Source organism: Chelonoidis abingdonii, chromosome 18 (genome assembly GCF_003597395.2).
Source record: "Chelonoidis abingdonii isolate Lonesome George chromosome 18, CheloAbing_2.0, whole genome shotgun sequence".
NCBI classification, from domain to species: domain Eukaryota; kingdom Metazoa; phylum Chordata; order Testudines; family Testudinidae; genus Chelonoidis; species Chelonoidis abingdonii.
The window spans coordinates 6138851-6155296 of NC_133786.1; the positions used below are offsets into that span (position 1 = coordinate 6138851).

General features: G+C 44.1%; 1 protein-coding gene across 3 annotated transcripts in view; it reads left to right on the forward strand.

The window, feature by feature from the left end:
• FLI1 (Fli-1 proto-oncogene, ETS transcription factor) overlaps nt 1–2819 on the forward strand; it is a 116424-nt gene extending 113605 nt beyond the window's left edge. For all 3 annotated transcript variants that reach the window (XM_032772003.2, XM_032772004.2, XM_032772005.2), the window contains one exon: nt 182–2819. In XM_032772003.2, coding sequence (XP_032627894.1) covers nt 182–711 — 530 coding nt within the window. In that variant the 3' untranslated portion in view covers nt 712–2819. The remainder of the gene's footprint in view (nt 1–181) is intronic.
• Nucleotides 2820–16446: the final 13627 nt, after the last annotated feature.

The window sequence follows — 16446 nt, forward strand, 5'->3', positions numbered from 1 at the left end:
ACAGAAGAAGAGGCTGAGTGACTTGTTTGCTGGGAATAGGTGGGCTGACCCTCCACAAGAGTTTGTAAGGCTTGAAGGAAACTCAAAGATTGAGATAGTCCCTCTGTTTCCTGTCTTTGTCTTTTGATTTAAACAGGAAATGGAATGTCATTTCCTTTTCTCTTTGGCTCGCTTCATGCAGGGAGTGGGCAGATCCAGCTGTGGCAGTTCCTCCTTGAGTTGCTGTCAGACAGTTCCAATGCCAACTGCATCACGTGGGAGGGGACCAATGGGGAGTTCAAGATGACAGACCCCGACGAGGTGGCCAGGCGCTGGGGAGAGCGCAAGAGCAAGCCCAACATGAATTACGACAAGCTGAGCCGAGCCCTCCGATACTACTATGACAAGAACATTATGACCAAAGTGCACGGCAAAAGGTATGCCTACAAATTTGACTTTCATGGCATTGCCCAGGCTCTCCAGCCTCATCCAACTGAGTCTTCAATGTACAAGTATCCATCAGATCTTTCCTATATGCCTTCTTACCATGCCCATCAACAGAAGGTGAACTTTGTGCCCCCCCACGCTTCCTCCATGCCTGTCACATCATCCAGTTTCTTCGGAGCAGCAGCATCCTATTGGACCTCCCCTACGGGCAGCATCTACCCAAACCCCAGTGTCCCGCGTCATCCCAACACTCATGTACCATCGCACTTGGGCAGCTACTACTAGATGTTTTTACCTTCAGTGGCCTTTATCAATCTGGTTGGATGTTCTCTTTACTTCTGGGATTTTTTGGACCTTTTCTGGATATTTTGTGGGCCATTGTTGGGGGGAGGGGGAATTAAAAACTGGATATTAGTTATTCTTGGATCAAACCTCTCTCTCTTTTTTTTTTTGTGATAATTTTGCCTCTTCTGTCTTGAACTGAGAGATGGATACCTCTGCAGGCCAGTACTCTGTGTTTTTATTTTGGTTCTAAGTCTTATGTCCTCTATAGGAACTGCCCGTGAAGATTGCTCACCACAACATGGAATGATTATCAGCATTTGAATTTTTACGAGACCAGAGAAAAAAATGTTTAGCAGTCCGAAGGCTCTTAACAAGACATATATCCAGCCGTGGGTCTTAGAAGAATGCTATGTTTGTTTAACAGGGACTTAGTACGACATGTGTTTTTGGCGGGAGGGTTTCTGATTTCAAGGAGAGGATGGAAGAGTTAGATATTATGTTGTGAAGATCTGGGGCTGCAGAGGATGGCAACTGGAATCTTAGCTTTAATTAAGGCCAACGAGGTTTTTCACCCAACTGGAAATTTTATATATATAAAGAAGTAAAGGGCATTGAAGGAACCTTTCTAGAGTGTGCAACTTGTGTTGGACTGTATATTAACTCCAGAAACATCTGAGACCAGAACAAAAGAAAGTAACCTAACATCAAGCACAGACATTCCTTGAGAGCAAAAATGAAATAAACGACAGCAGATCCTGGAGAGCTCTGCCAAAGCTTTCAGGATCGCTAAGCGCTACCGATTCGCGAACGCTGTGCGTTTGTCAGACCGTCGTTCTAAGGGTCAGCTAATCAGAAGGCTACTTACTGTATAAGTTATGCAGAGTTATTTTTTCCCTATATCTCACAATATTAAAAGAAAGATGAAATAAAACGAGTTGACCTCAGTCACAAATGCAGGTTATTTTTACTACCAGATCAGTTGTTTGTGGGTTTTTATGTTGTTGTTTGTCTGGTTTTTTTGTTTGGTTTTTTTTAAAATGTAATTTGTACATCTTTTCAATCTGTACATTTGGGCTATAGCTTTGTACTTTTTGCTAAAAAAAATTAAAATGAAAAAAAGATACATGTAACGTATCTGGTGGGAATATAGCCCTGATCCCACAACCGGATCCAGGCAGATTTCTTTCCTATACTAGTATGGAACACATCTGAGCTCACTGGGAGTGTCTAAAGCACAGTTTTTGTGCTCCTGTTTTAGCTTGAGTTCGTTGATTGCTAATTAACTCAAATCGGCCAACATGTTTGTATTCAAGCTAGTTGAAAAAATGCATCAACATTTTCCAAATTTTTCACAACAATTTTCCATCAAAACTGAGTTTTTCAAACATTTTGATAATTCTTTAAAACTGGATGAAAATCAGCAAACATTCCTCCCCCCAAAAAAATTTTTTGAAAAGCTTTTGCAGAACATTTTCATCAAACATTTGAAAATTTTCAACTACCTCTAATTTGCGAAGCTAGTCTTGATGATCCAGGAATGTTCATTTCAGGACAGAAACATGAAGATCTTGGAACAAATATTTATAGAGGTCTTAGATTGGTACTTACAAGCTTATTAGCTAATTTGGAATTAACTGGCAATCATTAAACAGGAGCAAAAATATCTAGTGTAGACATAACCTCTGAATGTCTGTGTCAGTGCAAGGTTTAGTCCACGTGTATTTGCTTGCAGAATTGGGACCTTAAAACAGAACATTATAGTTTGTTCATAACTTTAAACAGAAGCACTGATGCCATTATTTAACAAAAGAGGAAAACAAGATCAAGCGAATCAGTTTAGGTCTTAGTGCTTTTGGAATGTTTATAGGTAACATTACTGCAATAATCGCAAAAAAAATAAAAAAATTATTAAAAAAATTTGCCCATGGAAATGGGCTTTTGCTACTATATATATGCAATGTATTTTTGGATATTAAAATATATATAATTTTGCAAGTAATCTTTGTGGGTTTTTTTAAAAAATGTATTAAATGTTACGCTGACAACTGTTGTATGAGGATTATGATGTAAAAAAATGTGAGAAAATAAATGGCTGTTTTCTTCTCTAAGACATCATATTGTTACACTTTTTTCCCCAAGCTCACAGCAAAACCATGAACTTTCAGTCTAAACAATATTTATTTTAGATGAAGAGAAAGAAACTAAGAGCAAACTAAATAATACTTTACCTTTGTATACCACTATTCATCAATAGATTTCAAAGCGCTTGACAAAGGAGGTAAGTATCATTCATTATTCCCATCTTACAAATAGGGAAACTGAGGTACAGGGACGTGCAGTGACTTGCCCAATGTTACCCAGCATGCAAGCAGAAGAACCCAGGTGTCCTGAGTTCTAGTCCAGTGCTTCCATCACTAGAACACACTTCTCTAATGGCTACCCTATTGGTTTAGACTATGCTGATTCCCTGTGTCACAGTCATTATTGAGGGTATAGACTTACCTCTGATTGTCCAACCTTTGAGGTTTTTTGACAAATTATTAATGGAGACTTTCAATGTATTTTCCCCCTCCACACACAACCCATCACAAGCAAGTTTCCAATCCAATAATCTTCACGTGCTTGATTAATGAAGATTCACTCTGAACAGTGACTTTAAAAATGACACCTTCTTACCAACAGATCTGTTCCCTGGGTGTATTCCACTGGACCTGCTGATTTTAGTTACAAATGTAAGTGTTGCCTTGTTTAACTGTTTGTTAAACACAGCTATAATAGAGCGAGCTGTGTTCTATTCCAACTGTGCTCCACCAGTACAACTGCTAAGTAGTTTCCAGAGGCAGGCATGTGCTTTCACAAGTGTCAATGTTGGCAAAATGTGAAGATCACGAGTTTGCACACATGTCGTTTGGGGCAGAATTGCAGAGCAGTCAGGATATACAGGTGTCACCGTGAGCAAAATTTGCCCTACAGAATCCTTGGCCAAGATGTTCAAAAGTGTGTTGTGATTTGGGGAACATCCATTTTCATCTCAAACCTTCTGAAATGGAGGTGTCTCAAGTTGGCCACTGCAAAACGCAACTACTTCAGATCATTGGTAAGGTTCCAAAATCTTGGAATTGATAACTAGAGATGCCATACAAGCCACTAGTGGCTCACCTCGACTCCCAGGCTGAGTTTGCAGGATTGAAGTTCTGAGGGAAAACCCATTTTTTTAACGTGTAAACAAAGCATGTTTGCACTAGGAGTGACTGAGAGACTATAAACATGGAGTCTAATGGTACTAATTCTACAGTCGCTTTTCTGAGGAGAATAGAGCAGATAGGAGCTGAGGTACAGCAGGATTATGTCAGAAAGTTTTATAAAAAGAATGGTTTACAGCTTGTGAATGTGAGTGTTTTGTGTGGACAGGGCAGCAGGGAAATGATTTGCTCTGCACTGATGTTCAGAATTCAAAGCTAATTGGTGAAATCCCCACCGAGGCCCATGGGAGTTTTGCCATTGTCTGCAACAGAGCCAGGATTTTTATCCACTGGGTCTATTTGGCTACCAAAAGTAGCTGGGCTCAAGTAGTATTAAGAGTCTGACTTCAGTGGACATACAAAGCCCTGTGGCCTGAAGCCATAGAGAAAAAAGTGCTCACTAGTGACATTTGTTGGTGACTACAGAAAAGAGCAGCCCTGAGCTGCTTGAGAATGCCAGAGGGGCAGAAGGTCCCTTGGGGACAGAGATCTCTGCTGACAGCTGTTGGTGAGCAAGGGACTAAGTGGACCAGGCCTCATTTGCGTTTCAATTATGTGACTGTTGGGGATATTTTGGCATGTAAAGTTTGGAGGCAATAAAATACTATTGTCCCAGTTGGGAAACGAAGGAGAAAAGATTTGCACCATATAGGCTGGGGGTGGAGGGTCACCTAGTAATGAGGCCCAGTTGGGTAAGGAAGATTAGGCAGCACTGGGGAGAGATGAGTGCCCTTCTAATTTTTGCGAGGAGTTTATTTCTGCTGGGAAGAACTTTGCAAAGAGTCCCATACCCTGCTGATGACTCATTAAACCACTGCATTAAGACAGTTTCAAGGCAGTGGGCTGAAGTAATTTTGTGTCAGGCTGAGGTCTGTGGGGCAGAACACTCAGAGAGCTTCCATTTACCTCTGGGACTGTGCTGGGGGCCTCCCTCCTCAGCAATCAGAGCCCACAATCACTTCAGCTGGGTCAGAAGGCAGAGTCCCTGGAACAGCCCACAGCACCAAACTGCCAGGGTCCTTGGACAACAGATGATGAGTGGGCAGGTGGGGCAGAGGGAAGTAGCCACTCACAATGGCAAGAGGAGGGTTAGGTTGGGATTATCATTAAGATGCCCTAAGGGAGAGGGAGTTTTACCTCATAGAAAGTGCTAATTAATTAATTGCTGGCTTTCCCAAGTGCATTCTGTCATCCCTTCTAATAAGTTCTCTTTATTGTAAACCCCAGGAGTCAGCGCTTACTAGCGGGGAAATAATGCCTATCAAGGGTGCCCAGGGTGGTATATATATTACCCAGGTTTCTGGGCGGGGGATCGAGACAGTATTATTTACATTTTCCGAAGGAACCCCTGGAAAATTGAACCTGACCTCTTTTGCTGCTGATAACACCTGGCAGAAGGGTTACATACAAGACCTGGAAACTGACTTTTTACCTCCCACTTTTTGCCCAGGTATCAAGACATATAAGACAGTGGTTCCCAACCAGGAGTAGGCATACTCCTGGGAGTATGCAGGAGTCTTCCAGGGGGTACATCAGCTCATCTAGATATTTGCCTAGTTTTACAACAGGTGACATGAAAAGCACTAGCAAAGTCAGCACAAACTAAAATTTTGCATAGACAATGACTTGTTTATACTTCTCTATATACTCTACACTGAAATGTAAGTACAATATTTATATTCCAATTGATTTATTTTATAATTATGTGGTAAAAATGAGAAAGGAAGCAATTTACTGTGACACTTTTGTATTTTTATGTCTGATTTTGTAAGCAAGTAGATTTTAAGTGAGGTGAAACTTGGGGGTATGCAAGATAAATCAGACTCCTGAAAGGGGTACAGTCATCTGGAAAGGTTGAGAACTATTGATATAAGATATCCAGGATCAGCCATTGTTACATGGGGCTGGGGTCATTGCAAGGGCTGCCTTACTTTTCATTTGAGATGTGCCTGGGTAGTTTGGAACCAAATCTTGAGGTGAAAGACACCAAATTTCAGGTGTTTCAGAGGACACCTATCTCCGATCCTCATGCTTCAAAACATAAACAGATTAACAGATGTGGAAAGGAAGAAACCTGCTTTGGTAGCGTGTTCTCTGTAGAGATCTGTGAATGGCACACATTCCTCTGCAGTCTACAACATTGACCAGCAGTGGAGATTGGATACTAGACCTTGTGTCAAATCTTTATGGGCTTAAGAGATCCATTTCAGCTGTGACATTGAATTTCCCGGCAGCTGTGACAGACTTTTAATCTTTTTTAAACACAGAGGAATTTTTCTGTCTTAACACCTTTTTGTTTTTACATTAGTAAGGAATAGAAGGGAAAGGAAATAATAAATGTCTATCATACCCATGACCAGCAAAGGGCTCTGAGACGCCTTCAGGCTTGATGCCATCTTAGTGGAACACTGACTGCATGGGAAACATGCAATTCTGAGTTCCTTTTTCGTAAACTTTTACCCTGAAGCTGATGATGATGAACCTTCCCATCAATTTTTATATTCAAGTGGGGCTGTTGCTGTGATCATATCAAGGTTTGCACCAAAACCACAGATGCAGCCTTCTGCTGTTGACCAAAAGAGTAGAGTCATCAATCCAAGATCACCTAGAGGAGCTAGTTTTGTGGCATTATTATTGTAGGGTTGCTTGTGAGTACAGGGCTGCGTGTGACAATTTGTTGCACTGAAATAGTATTTTTAATAGAGCTGATTGGGAATTTTTCAACCGAATGTTTTTCTGTTTGAATGTGTTTCGTCAAAACAGAAACTGTTTGTCGAAACAAATCTGTTTTGATGGCACAGGATGCACTTTCCAGTCAAAAGTGGAGTAAAACCTGGCCTAGTGATTTGGACCATTCCTCTGGCAAGTGCTCTGGCCGCTGGCCTTGCTGGTCTCTTTCTCTGCTTTTTCACAACATTTTTTGAAAGGTCTCTGTTTTGAAACCTTTGTCATATTTTTTCCCAAAATGGAATTCTGGTTTCCACCCAGCCCTAATTGTGAATGGCTTATATGGAATGAATTTGGTAGGCCTCAGCCCAGTTCCCAGCAGTTGAGCTCCTACATCACATGAAGCATTACCACATTTGACATTAATTGAAATCATAGTTGCTGTTTAGATAAATCCAGGGTTGTCAAACTGGCACCGTTAGCTAGCACTAAACCCACTAGAGAAAAATCGAACAGAAATGACCTTCTCTTCACTGATTTCCCCTTGTTACTTCACCTCCCTCTCTCCGTTCATGCTATGCCGTTTCATGCCTTCCTACCAGCTGTTTGTCACAGCCTCAAGCCTAGTGAATTGGTTTCATTTAAACATCCTTGACAAGGCGCTATATGGCTGGGCTGCAGTACAGTAGATTATAGGTGGTGGTGATGCCAACCAGGTGTGTTTGAGACAGCGCGTCTGCTTGAAAGCAATGTAAATATTTGCCAGCAGAAAGTATGAGCCGTGTCTCTTATTGGATGGGGTTGGTGGGAGTGGGGAGAGGTTTCTAAGACCTGCTTTATGCCTCTGCACATTATCTACATGGGAAGAAAACAGGAGGTTAGGAGACAGGCATGTGGCATAATAGAGACCGCTAAACTGACGAGGAGTCAGAGCACAATGGATGGAGCCCTGTGTTTCTTAAACTAAAATGCAGATGGTGGGAGAGGAGGAGGACAGTCTCAGGCAGTTGTGGTGCAAAGCCATATCACCCCAGGAGGCTGCGACTGCTTCTCCAGGAGCTGCTCCAGATTTGTTATTTTCTTTGGCTTTTCATTAACTTTCTTCCCCTACCACTCCCCGCAGAGCTGCTGAGTCCTGTGCTCACCGTTCTTTCAGTCTCCCTGCTGCTGCAGAGAACTGCATGCAGGACAGCAGAGCCTCTTCTGCTGCAGTAAGTGTCTAGCCTTCTGGTGGTAGAGGAAAAACTAGAAAAGGCAAACCCTGAAGGTTCAAACCCCAGCAGATCCACCCTCTCACCCCTCCCCAACACACATTTGTTATTTGGCAGACTATCATGATGGGAGAGGGGCTGAACTTGATGTTAAATGCTTGAGGTTGGCAAGACTAGAGCTGGCTGTGTGCACAGGGCCACATTCTGATCTGAGCAGTGTTTGTGTAAAGCTGGAATAATGCTTTCAAAGCCAGCAGTGCAACACCAGAGAAAATGGCACTTCCTCTGGCCCTAAGAGTCTGCCTTGCATCCACAATGGGTTTACAGCTACCTGTCAACTTATCTGGTCCCCATCACTTTGGTACCTGAAGTGGCTACAGCAGAGAGCTCGATAACAACCTCTGGAGAGTTTTAAATGCCATATCTAGATTAATCATCCTCTACTGGGATAGGGCATCATTTTTCATAGGGTCGAGGGGGTCAGACCAGAAGCAGCCTCTTCTCAGCTAGCATGCCAGGTAAATGCAGGACTTGGTTTCCTGGTGCCCTAGGTATGCAGCCCCGCCATGCTACAGGGCTTTGAGCTGCCTGGCATCTCAAGTGACATGCATGTGTTCAGTCACTCCCTGGTACCCATGCCCACTTCTTGCCCAGGCTATGGGGCCAAGCCTGGAGCTGTTTCTCTCTCCTCTCAGCCACGGGGGATGATGCAGCACCTTTTCTGCCAGACACCAGGTAGCTTGTCCACCATGCTGGATCCTGGCTGGGGAAGAGCAAGGGCAGCAGCAGTGCTGGAGACAAAAAATGAGAGTGGCCCGATGTTAACCTCATCCCCACCCTCGCCGGCTGGGCATCCCCACCCACAGCAATACCTCAGCTACCTGGCAGCTCCTGCCCAGCTTCTTCCCACCCTCAGCTCCCCCTTACACAGCCCCCAGTAAGCTACCTCCCAAGGAGCACCCTGTAGCACCCATCCACCCCTCATATCCCAGCACCCTCTAGCACCCACCCCAGATACCCCAGCACCCTCCCATCTCCCGTGATACCCCAGCACCCTCTAGCATCCACCCACTATCCCAGATATCCCAGATACCCTAGCACTCACTCACTCACCTCTTTGCTAACCATAAGCTGAAGTGTATGGTTACATGCAAATTCTCTGCAGGCAAGCTCCTTATCTAATGCACATAGCATGTCACACATGGCACTGCACTTCTTAGCAGCTGCAATGCTGAGCAGCGCGGGGTCAGTTTGTTATGCCAGGTTATCTACTATATTCTCTTTCTTCTGTAGAAATATGGGGAAACTGTGGGCCTGAGTCTGATTTTGCTTGCACTGGTGTAATTCAGGAGTAAACCAGGGAGGGGGGATGAGATTATAATGGCGCACAAGTGTTGTGTCTTTTTGTGTCAGTTTCCGGAGCTACTCTACACACCAGAGTCTGGCTCGGACTGTGCATCAAATCCATGCTTGCACTATGGGGGCCTCAATTTGGCTCGAGTGTTTGGGCACTACTGCAATATTGACACATGGCAAGAACAACACCTACCTGTTGTTTGGCGCTTTTCTTCAATCTCTTTCTGAGTGCTTTACAAAGGTGGTTAGTATCAGCTGGGGAAACTGAGGTACTGAGCGGCCATAGATATCAATGCTCTTTACAAGGTGAGTAAGCAGCTTTATTGCTCTTCTACAGCTGGGGAAACTGAGGCGTGGATAGTATCATCTAGTATCATCTGGGGAAACTGAGGCACAGCACAGGGTTGGGAATTCCCAAAGCCACAAAACAATTTATTGTAGGAGCTAGGAACAGATCAGAGGCTTTCCCACACCCAGTGCAGAGCTGTAGCCACTTAACTCTCCTGCCAGTTTCAAACTCCCTGAAGGCTGCTTAGAGGCAGTTGCAGATATTTGGTTAGCAGCGCCCCACTTACACAGCACCTCTGCATTCGTCTCAATGATTTAAGCTGCAGCGCCTCTGTGAAGGAGCTAAATATATCCAGCCTGCCTGTCTTATGCCAGAAAAGAGTCACTAAGTGCATTCAACTTTATGTAATAAAATAAGGAGCAGTCCCAATAAATTCTTCCTCAGCACTTTACGTACTGCTGTGTCCTTGCTGTTAGATTTTTCTGAGTTTAGGGCTACTGTCCACTTAGGATCTGGCTTTGTTATGTGGAGGTGACGGGTGCCACCTCGTGGCCGCTGGGAATACAACACAATTGAACAGCTCCCTTCATTTCGTTAGTGTGGCTATGCAGCCTCACAGGCCTGTCTCAGAGACTCATAGACTTTAAGGTCAGAAGAGACCATCATGATCATCTAGTCTGACCTCCTGCACATTGCAGGTCACAGAACCTCATGCATCCACTCCTGTAATGGGCCCCTAATCTCTGGCTGAGTTACTGAAGTCCTCAAATCAGGATTTAAAGACTTCAAGTTACAGAGAATCCACCATTTACACTAGTTTAAACCTGCAAGGTGACCCAGGCCCCATGCTGCAGAGGAAGGAGAAAAGCCCCCAAGGTATCTGCCAATCTGACCCAGATGCAAATTCCTTCCCAATCCCAAATATGGTGATCAGTTAGACCCTGAGCATGAGGGCAAGACCCGTCAGGCAGATACTTGGGAAAGAATTCTCTGTAGTAACTCAGAGCCCTCCCTGCTTAGTACCCAGTCTCCAGCATTGGGGATTTTTGCTACTGGCATTCACCAATTGAACTGCAAGTGGTCATAAAGATATCAGGTACTTTCTGTAAGATATGGGGTGCTATTGCAGTAGGATGTAATAACAGAACAATGCAATCAATTTGCCTGTGAAATGCAGAACATGTGTGGGATGCATGGATGCAGAAGAGCAGAGGCTTGAGTGGAGTCTTGAACTTTGTGAGGTGAGGTTTGAGAAGGAAGTAAAGATGTTTAATTTCCAGCCTCTCCTGATTTGCCCTGCTTGGATCCATTGAGCGGAGAGGGTTCGCTGCTCTCTCCCGTGCAGCAGAGAACTTATTCCAAATGTAAACTTCCCCAGGGCAGATGCCTCCACCTCAGCAGCGATAGCTTGGCCCCTGGGAATGTTTTGCAGAGTCTTGCTGCAACATTCTCGCTCTTGGCACAGCCTTGTCTAGTGAAATCTCTGCATTGTTAGGAGCAACTTAGTGCCAGCAGCTGTCCTGGCATTGAGGGTCCCTAGAGTGAAGTAGCAGGGGGCATAAGGTGGAGACTTGTCACCTCAGGACTGAGAAGGAACGTTTGCAGAAGAGGCGAGGGGTGTATAGAGAAGGAAAACCGTCATGGCACCTGGTCAGAAGTAGCCAGCTTAGGCCTGCTAGTGGGGGGGAGGGGGGGGGGGCGGGGTAATGGAGGAGGTGATGGCAAGTGGTCAGAGACCATCACAGATGGACAGTGGTGCTGAACCAGTGCTAGCAACAGTGAGAAAATGTTGGCAAAGTAGTAAGTCCGATAGCCTCGCTGTGCGTCAGTTTTCTCCTGTAGAATGAGGATAATGCTTTTTCCCTACCTGACTGGTTGGGAGAAGGAGCATTGTGAAGATGCATTTATGTCTGTAAAGGGCTTTAGAGAAACATATGGACCACAGCAATGAAAGCACTGACTGAAAAGAGACAGAGCTTTGTTTTCCAGCACCGGGTCAGAGGGCTCCATCTGCTCTACGAGATTACATTTATTTTTGTCCCCTTAACTGAACTTTCTTTTAATGGCAATGGAATGACAGGCCCTGAAATAGATTTCCTATGGACTCCATCCCAAGTGGCATTGTACCCAGCGTGTCTCCCGATAACCTTTCTTCCCTGCCCTGGGACTTTATCTGCCGTGTGACAAACACCCTCACTGGACAGAAAGAGGAAATTCCACTCATTGTTCTGCCACTGCTGGGGTCTGACTAACACACTCTATCTTCTGCCTGCTGCACCACTGTCAGGCCGGGATTGGCAGGCGTTTCCTGCAGTGACAATCAGCGGGGGCTTGGTGGGAGGAATGCGTTTCATTCCAAGACTCTCGGTTAGATCTCAGCATGAGCCAGCTCAAAGGAACAAATACAGGCTTGTTGTTGCATTTTGGCCATGTTGCCATTGACCTGAGGATTCTCTTCTCTGTTGTCCCAGGTCATGGGTTCTAGAGTTCACGTGTGGGGGGGAGGTAGGGTTCAAGAGACCCTTTCCCATGTTATCAAGTGAGAGAGGAATCCTCATTAGATGGGAAGGGCTCCTGATGATGGAAAAGGTTGAGAACTATTATCCTAGCTGATTAATGTATACTAGCATTATTACTTCCTATGATATAGCAGGGCCATCTTGGAGCCATATAGGTAAGAGCTCATGAGCTAATAAAAATAATCGTATGGACACCCATACCACCCAGACAGTGAGGTGTAGGGAATCAGGCACCACACTGGGAGTCAGAAGACCTGGTTACTGTTCTTGGCTCTGCCCACGACCCTGGCCAAGTGGCTTTGCCCCAGTTTCCCCATCTGTAAAATTGGGGTTAAGCCTTCTTTTGTGAAGTACTTTGAGATTTGCAGCTGCAAGGTGCTAGGTAGCATTTCTTTCATCCGAGGCTCTCGAAGCACTTTGCAAATTGCACAGCCTCATGTGCCATGTGAGTTAGGGCATGTGAGCCCCATTGCTTAGAAGAGAAAAGTGAGGCACAGAAAGGTAAAATGCCTCGCCCTATGTCAAGGCCAGGAAAAAGCCCAGATCTCTCGCCTGCCAATCCAGTGCTCTAACCACTGCACAAGCCTTCCTCTCATGCATCTCTAAGCAGCTTAAGGATGGTTAAGTAGGAAAGTGGTTAAAAAGAAAAGGTAAAATGCCTCACAATGGGCTAAATTCTGATTTATCCTTCGTGAGTGCTCTCATGGATTGGAAGGGGTAGGGACATGGTCTCACACCCAGCGCATCTGTGCAGAACTCAGGAAGAGCTCCGAGCCCAGGAGGAGGTGACTAGTGAGCCTTTAACTTGTCTTCTCTTGTCCACTTCAATCCCTTTTTCTTTCAGTTTCTTATCTCTCTAGTCTGTTTTTTTTTTTTTTTTTTTTTTTTTTTTTTAGCCAATTTTTATTTCCTTCCTTTGGCTGATCAGCAACTATAGGGAGTCATCATAACCACCCACAGATAGCTGAAGGGTACCAAGACCAAGGATGGTCCTGTGTCCTGGTACAGAAGGGGTTCCACTGTTAGTGCAGGGAGGAAACTAGTAGAAAAGAAAATATAGCCTAAAAACCAAGGGGGAAACCATCCTGACACTGAGATCTGTTCCCTTTTTACAATTATGATGATTCAGAGGAGCCCCAGTCATGGCCAGGACCCCACTGTGCTAGGTGCTGTACAAACACAGAGCAAAAAGACAGTCCCTGTCCCAAAAAGCTCATGGGATAGACTTCTAAGGGCAGTGAGGGGAGTCCCATCCCTCAGAGATCTTTCAAAGGGATCTGAAGAACATGCAGTAAGGAGCCAGCCAGACTTGGTGTTGGAGTGGAAGTAGGTGGGACCTACTGGACCATTTCCATTCCTAAGGCCCAAAACCAGCAATGAAATTCTTTCTATTTACATTACTGGGAGTTGTCTCAGGCTCAAGAGTTTCAGTGGCTCTGTCAGCCTTTGTAGAATTCTTACCTGTGTTCAAGGGGAAACAGAATCTTCTTAGTTTTAATTCTGAAGTCAGCCTGGTGCTTGTCTCCTGCTGGAACAGAGAAGTATAGCGCCTCCCTCCTTGGGCATAGGCTGTATTCCTCTCAGGGGATGCCATGCAAGCGGTAGCAGTATGGGAAGCTTGTAGATGTTAGACTAGGCTACATCTAGGGAAAGGACATGAGTGATAGGATGACCCAGTGTTTAGGGGCTGAGAGAACTGGGTTCAAGTTCTTGCTCTGCCAAAGATTTCCTGTGTGATCTTGAGCATTTCACTTAGCCTCTCTGGGCCTCAGTTCCTCATGTGTAAAATGGAAATAACAATACTTTCCTACCTCCCAGAGGTGTGGAGAGAATGAAGGTTGTGAGGTACTCAGATACAGGGTGGTGGGTGTCATATAAGTACCTAAGACAGACAGAGGAAGCTTTACCATTACAACACTGACATGAAGCTAGACATCTCAACAGTAACATTTATGAGGTTGAAAAACTGAACCAACACCAAGGTATTGGGCAATTAGTACCATGCAGGTGCTAAAGTAGGCTGACTCAGGGAGCAGGCTACACATAGACCCAGATAGTGGACAAACTCAGCATGCCATCGTCTATGACATTTATTTTAATAACTTACAATATGCTCATCTCTGTTGCATCTGGATGCACAATATTAAAACAAACATTTCTTTGTATCCTTCTGGACTGAGAAGGAATGCTAACCGTTCTGCCCACAAGAAAAGAAGCACTCTACATAGCGGGGGGCGGGTGGAGGAGAGGAGACAATGTACAATGAAGGGTTGGTCACTCTTCACACTTAGGACTGACTAATCTTCAAATGCTTTACAGGCATTTATTAATTGTTCCTCACAACACCCCTGGGAGGTAGGTGAGTGCTGTCATCCCATATTATAAGTGGAGACCCCAAAGTGTGCGTTAAAGTGATTTGCCCAAAGTCAAAGAAAGAGTTGCTATAAGAAATGGGATTGGGACATGAGAATTCTAGGCTCCCTGTCCCATACCCAGATCTCTACACTACACCTCATCCCACTCATTCTCAAAATAACTCTCACTATGATTCTTGTAATTTTGCCTGCTTAATTCTCCTTTTCCGTTCAAACTGTTCAGCTCAGTCAGCATTTAGCAGGGGGTGAAGTAATACCTTTCCTTGGACCAACTTCTGTCGGTGAAAGAGACAAGAAGATGGTCCAGTAAAAAACATTGCCTTGCCCACCTTGTCTCTCTAATATCTTGGGACCAATGCAGCTAAAACAACACTGCAAAAAGCATTTAGAATGTCATTTGCATCATGACCATGTTCAACATGGACTTGTGTTGGTTAAACTGATGGGGAAAAGCCCTAGGATCACCCACTTCTCTCTGGTCCATCATTTGGACACTCAACAGTAGAACTCAGTTGAAAAAACAGGGAGGGCATGGTGAAAAGTTCACACAATGTTGTCTGAAACTTCCCATTGGTGTTTCAAACTTCAAGGAAAAATCAAAATTAGAAAAACCTTGACCAGCTATGCTCAATATACTTTGCATGCCTGATTGTTACTGATTGAAAGCTCAGTTTAATCTGCTCAGAGGTGCATGAGAGGAAGGCTTGTGCAGTGGTTAAAGCACTGGATTGGCAGGTGAGAGATCTGGGCTTTTTCCTGGCCTTGACATAGGGCGAAGCATTTTACCTTTCTGTGCCTCACTTTTCTCTTCTAAGCAATGGGGCTCATGCATGTGAATGTTTTGCTTGCATAAATAAGATGTATGACTTATGGCTTAATCCAAAACCCATTGAAGTCAATGGGAATCTTTCAGTTGACTTATTTCTTTATTTGTTATTCAATTGGTTTCGACCTTTAGAAAATTTAGTTTTGAGTGTCTCTACATCCTCATTGGTAGTGTTGTAGGCAAAGACCTATTACACTTCAGAGAATTTATATATTTTGTTTTTGTTTTGTACTTTTAAAGTATCTTTTTTCTTGATAGGATACATCTAAAGCAGGTCAAAAAATGTACAATGGGACACTTTTCCATGAGAAAATGCTGATTCCAAGGAATCAACATGTTGTCCATGAACACGTCAATTCCAATAAACTATTTTTCCTGCCAGCCCTGTCTCCCCCAGCTCCCAGACTGCCTGGACAGCTGCCTCATGGGGCCACCTGTCCTGCCACGCAGTCAGCTTTCTGGGAAGTCCTATGAGAGTGAATCCATCAACTGAGAGCAAGGCAAATAATTCTGTTTTGGTTCTCCCAAAATGGAATGTTTCAGACTTTTTCCTCCTACAAAAAAAATTCAATTTTTTGACATTTTGTTCTGATTTGGGACAAAAAATATTCTTCCACAAAATCAGAATATTTCATGGGAAGGAGGTTCAATTTTTTCTCTCTAGCTCTAAATACATCATCATGACCCGAACTTTGCCTTTGCTTTTAGCTTTCCAAGAAGATAGAATATACTAAGGCTTCACTACAATAGATGAACAAGAGTTGAACAGAGAAAGAAAGAAGAGATCCTGGGGTCAAATTTTCAAAAGAACCTAAGTGACTTAGGAAACTGCCCCATTTTCAAAAGTGACTTAGGCTACTAGAAGAAAATCAGTGGGACGTAGGGTCTATGGCCCAGATCTTCAAAAGTATTTAGGCACCTAACTCTCATTGATTTCAGTTATGAAAATGGAGGTTAGTGTCCTATGTCACTTAGGATATGTCTACACAGCAGCTGGTGTAATTACCAGCTTGGGTAGATGTACATGCATTAGTTCTGCTTGAATAATCCCACCTGCCCTAGTACGTAACTAGGGAGTCAGGTGGGATTGTAGATGTACCTTTAGGCGCTTTTGATGATTTTTTACCTGTTTTCTCATCTTTTCACTTTTCATCCCAAGAACTGCTCCTCTTCAGCATATCTGAAGCCCTCCCTGGGTCTCTTCTTTTAAGGCATGTTGTCTCACTTGCTTATGGCTCAAATGCCTCTGG